This window comes from Beta vulgaris, chromosome 3, assembly GCF_026745355.1.
Source record: "Beta vulgaris subsp. vulgaris cultivar EL10 chromosome 3, EL10.2, whole genome shotgun sequence".
NCBI lineage: Eukaryota > Viridiplantae > Streptophyta > Magnoliopsida > Caryophyllales > Amaranthaceae > Beta > Beta vulgaris.
Genome location: NC_079204.1, coordinates 35,392,067 through 35,396,280, shown reverse-complemented (window position 1 = coordinate 35,396,280; position 4,214 = coordinate 35,392,067). Strand labels below are relative to the sequence as shown.

Sequence of the window (4,214 nt, the reverse complement as noted above, 5' to 3'; positions counted from 1 at the left end):
CGGAAAAGAGGATGGGGATTAGGGTTTAATGGGAATTAATTGAGGGGTCATATAGTTGGTTTGGCAAAGGGAAAGGGAGACGTTATTACCAGGTTTGTTTCGTTAAGGTGGGAATCTAATTCAGAATTAAAAAAATTTCCCTCCTTATGTTTTTTTTATATCTTTGATTTTTGTGTTTGAAAAACTTTGAAATTATACCGTAAATAATTTATAAGATTTTAGAGAATTTTTATATTTTCTTTTTTATACAACAGATATTTCGTCTCGGGAAAAAAAATTCATTTATTGTTCCTTATGAAATAAAGGACATGTTCTCTTCCGTATAAAACAGCTGAACTGAACTGAATTGAATTGAAATTGTATTAAATTGAATTGAATTAAATTCAATGTAATAAATATATAAATAATATTTAAACAATAATAATATGAATATTAAACAATAATTATAATGATAAATAATAATAATGAATAATAATAGTATTTTGGATATTTTTAAATGATAGTTATAAATAAATAATATTAATAATCATAAATTAATAATAATAATAATTAATGATAATAATGATAATTGCATCATAAAAACCGTTTTGACGTGATTTTATTGTTTATGAGATAAAAAACGTGGGTTTATGTGTGCTTTTGACCTAAACCATGTTCATCCTAATAATAATAATAATAGTAATAATAATGAGTAATAAAGCTACAATAAACAAATAATATATAGAAACAACAACAAAAACGATAACAATAATAATAATATTTAACAAAATGGTTATATAAAAGATTGGTGATGAACTGAACTGAACTGATTGGAGCTGAGTTGAACTGAAATGAACGAAACTAATATATACTTGGAGCTGAACTGAACTGAACTGATTTATGCTTAACTCAACTGAACTGAAAATTAGTTGAGGAGATAAGGCCCTAAGATAAATTTCTGCACGATCACACGTTATCATAATATTGGCAACAATTGAATATTTTCAGAATTTTCTATTTGAAGCAAATAATGCATGTCATCACCGATCACTTCTTAACAAAGACTAAATTTATTGATTTATATTTATTATGAGCATAAGTTGCCAATAACTCTGTTATGAAGATTGTATTAATAACTTACCAAACTAATATCGACACATGAAATGTCTTACCCTAATAAATTGATCGATTTGATTGAGTCATGAGTGAAAGTTGACCAATTAACTTGTGCATAAATATTCATCATTGTACTGGCTCCATTTAAACTTCTTTGTTGTTTTGATTGTGGTTTGAATAATTACCGCCTATAATTCTATAGCCTTTGATGAGGAGCTTAAGATTATGCACCAGACCCTGACATGGTGCGTGGTTCTTGGTTCATGATAGATGCCCTTTATTTTATTGTCATGTCTTCTATCTTTATGCACCAAATTAGGTTCATTCAAAGATGGAGCGAGGTTGTTGGTGGTAGCCCGGTGTAGTTGGCCTAATCATACGAGGATGGTAAATCCGAGGGTCAAGGGTAATTGGAAGATTTTGATTACGAGCGGTTATGATGGTGTTGTTTCACATCTACGTACTAGGTAATTTCAAGGTGTTGGAATTAAAAATTGGAGATATATATTTGAGTATTTAATTATTGGTGTTGTTGTGGTGAATTATTTTCGGTGTTGGAGGAATTTTGTTGATAGTCATAATATTGGTGATTCGATTTCATTTATTTAGAACACTCACTCACAAATCACTTAAAAGAAACTTTACAAATCACATTATAAATAAAAATCACGCAAATCACTCAAACAATCAGGAAACTTTATCTCTATTTAAAATAATAATTAAATTATTACTTTCTTATAGTGTTTCCTATATGTAATAAAACTTTTACATTAATAGAATTGGACGTATCTTTTTCTATTATATAGTAGCGATTAATTATCAAGGTAAAAAGGTTTATGTAAAATATATATCATTCAAGAATTAAAGTACAAAATATCTCTATTATATAACGAAAGGGGGAGAGCTATGGTGTCCCCGAATGAAGAGACTATATGTTACCCCTTCCCATTCTAAATTACAAATTTTCTTACAAATCAAAGGTGGCTTAAAACAAAAATACCAATTATAGCACTAGAAATCAGTAAAGTTTGATCATTAATATCAAATGACTAAAGTAGAGTAGGATATATTTGTGTATGTAAGGAAGGTAATAATCAAGTTTGTGACACGGGTCATTTTTACATTAATAAAATTGACGTATTATTTAAGGCAAAAGTTATTACTCCCATCTCACAATAGTTAATTGTATATTTGCGTTAAGCAAGAATTTTTATAAATAAAATATTCAATGAATATTTTTTAGTATATCTAAACAATACAAAAACTTCCATTACATTTTAGCATGACATCGATCAGCTACATCAGTCATTGAACGCACGAGTCTAAAAAATTGGAAGAATTTAGAATTGGAAAATTGAAATCATAAACTCACATGCACCTTAATTAAGATAATTTGTGACATAAAGAAGTAAAAAGTAAAAAAATAATCCATCCCCTCAAAAAAATTGAAATAATAAAATAATCCATTAAAAAAAGCAAAAGAATAGAATTCCCCATAAAAAAAAAAAAAGAAAGAAAGAAAAGAAACGAAAAATCAGAAAATCATGAAGATGCCGTTGAATTATCAAGCAATTAGGAAAGAAGTTCTTCTTCCCGTATCTCGCACAAAACAGGTCCAATTCAATCGCCAAAAAATCTGCTATGCAATCTCAAAAAATCATTAAGATCTTCCAAAAAAAGGAGGGAATTATTAGCGGGGAATTTGAAGTGAAATTAGGTCGAAAAACGTAAGAGAGATTTCCCTCATTATTTTGGCGGTAAGTCATACTTTAGTTGATTGTTTGCATAATAATTCATTCAATTAATCAAAATCAAGCTGTATTGCATTCGTAATTTTTCATTCGTAATTCATTCAATTTATTAGCCGGGAATTTCATTCGTAATTTTTCATTCGTAATTCATTCAATTTATTAGCCGGGAATTTCATTCGTAATTTTACAAAATTATAAAATTTCTTGCAGATTCTTCAATATTGATTGATACTGAATTCGAAGGAGGAGTTTGCTCAAAACACCCTGAATTGCACCATCTTCATATTCAGGTAATTCTTAGTTCATTTGCTCATTCATCATTCTTAGAACTTTAATTTATGTATCTTTGATATTTCAAATTCTTTGTTTAATCATCTGGGACTGGGTGTATACTTATATAATAAGCAGAGGTTTAGTAATTTGGATCATATTGTTAGATTATGTATTATGTTAATGATGTATTGCTTAAGACAGTTAATTTGGTCGAATTCGTGGTCGAATGTGGATGGCTGGGATTTGTGGCTGTATGTGTGAATGCTGCGGAGTTATCTGAAAAGAATATTGAAGTAGTAATTTTGGTTGCAATATGATATAAAAAGTGTTAGTTCAGGCGAGACTCTTCTACTAGAGTTTTAGGAATTGGTGGTTTCAGTCCTTGTGTTTTTGTTTCATCTACCCAGAGGGTCTGTATGATTTCTTCTTAGCTCGAAAAGTTCTTTCTTTTCCAGCTTAAGTATTGATTGTCAGGGGTTATAGCCTTACAGGTATAGAAAAGGAACCGGGAAGAACTAGACTGCCTTACTAGATTTATTATAAGGCTATAAGCCTATAACAGTAAATTTAGAAATTGTACCACTAGTTTGGGAAGAATTATAATTGAAACTTCGACTCGTATTTTCTGATGGAGATAGTGTGAGTGTGTGACCCGTATTAGACTGAGCATCTACCTGTTATAGATTTACACAATTTTTGTCACTAATGTGATGGCTGAAAAGACTTGCAGCAATTCTTTTAACATTTGTAGCATATCTGATTATCATAAAATGTTAGATTAGATAATTGATGCTTTATTTATAATCATGACTAAATTATTCATATACTTGGATCAAAGGTAGGACAATATGGAATCATATAATCGTGACTGGATGCTATGCAAGAAAAATGACCCCAAGTATAAAACTGGTGTGAAGAAGTTCTTAGAGTTTGCTTTTACACAAGGAAAAGGAAATCAAGTTGTACCATGTCCTTGTGTGAAATGCAACAATGAGAGGAGGAAAACCAGGCCGGAAATAGAATTAGATCTGCTAAAGTTTGGGATTGTTAAGAGTTACACACGTTGGGTACGACATGGTGAAAGCTTTGAATGCC

General features: G+C 29.8%; 1 protein-coding gene across 1 annotated transcript in view; it reads left to right on the top strand.

Moving 5' to 3' along the window:
- LOC130590803 (uncharacterized) overlaps positions 1–3,436 on the top strand; it is an 8,619-nt gene extending 5,183 nt beyond the window's left edge. The window contains exons 2-3 of the mRNA XM_057393359.1: positions 3,057–3,136; positions 3,317–3,436. Coding sequence (XP_057249342.1) covers positions 3,057–3,136; positions 3,317–3,436 — 200 coding nt within the window. The remainder of the gene's footprint in view (positions 1–3,056; positions 3,137–3,316) is intronic.
- Positions 3,437–4,214: the final 778 nt, after the last annotated feature.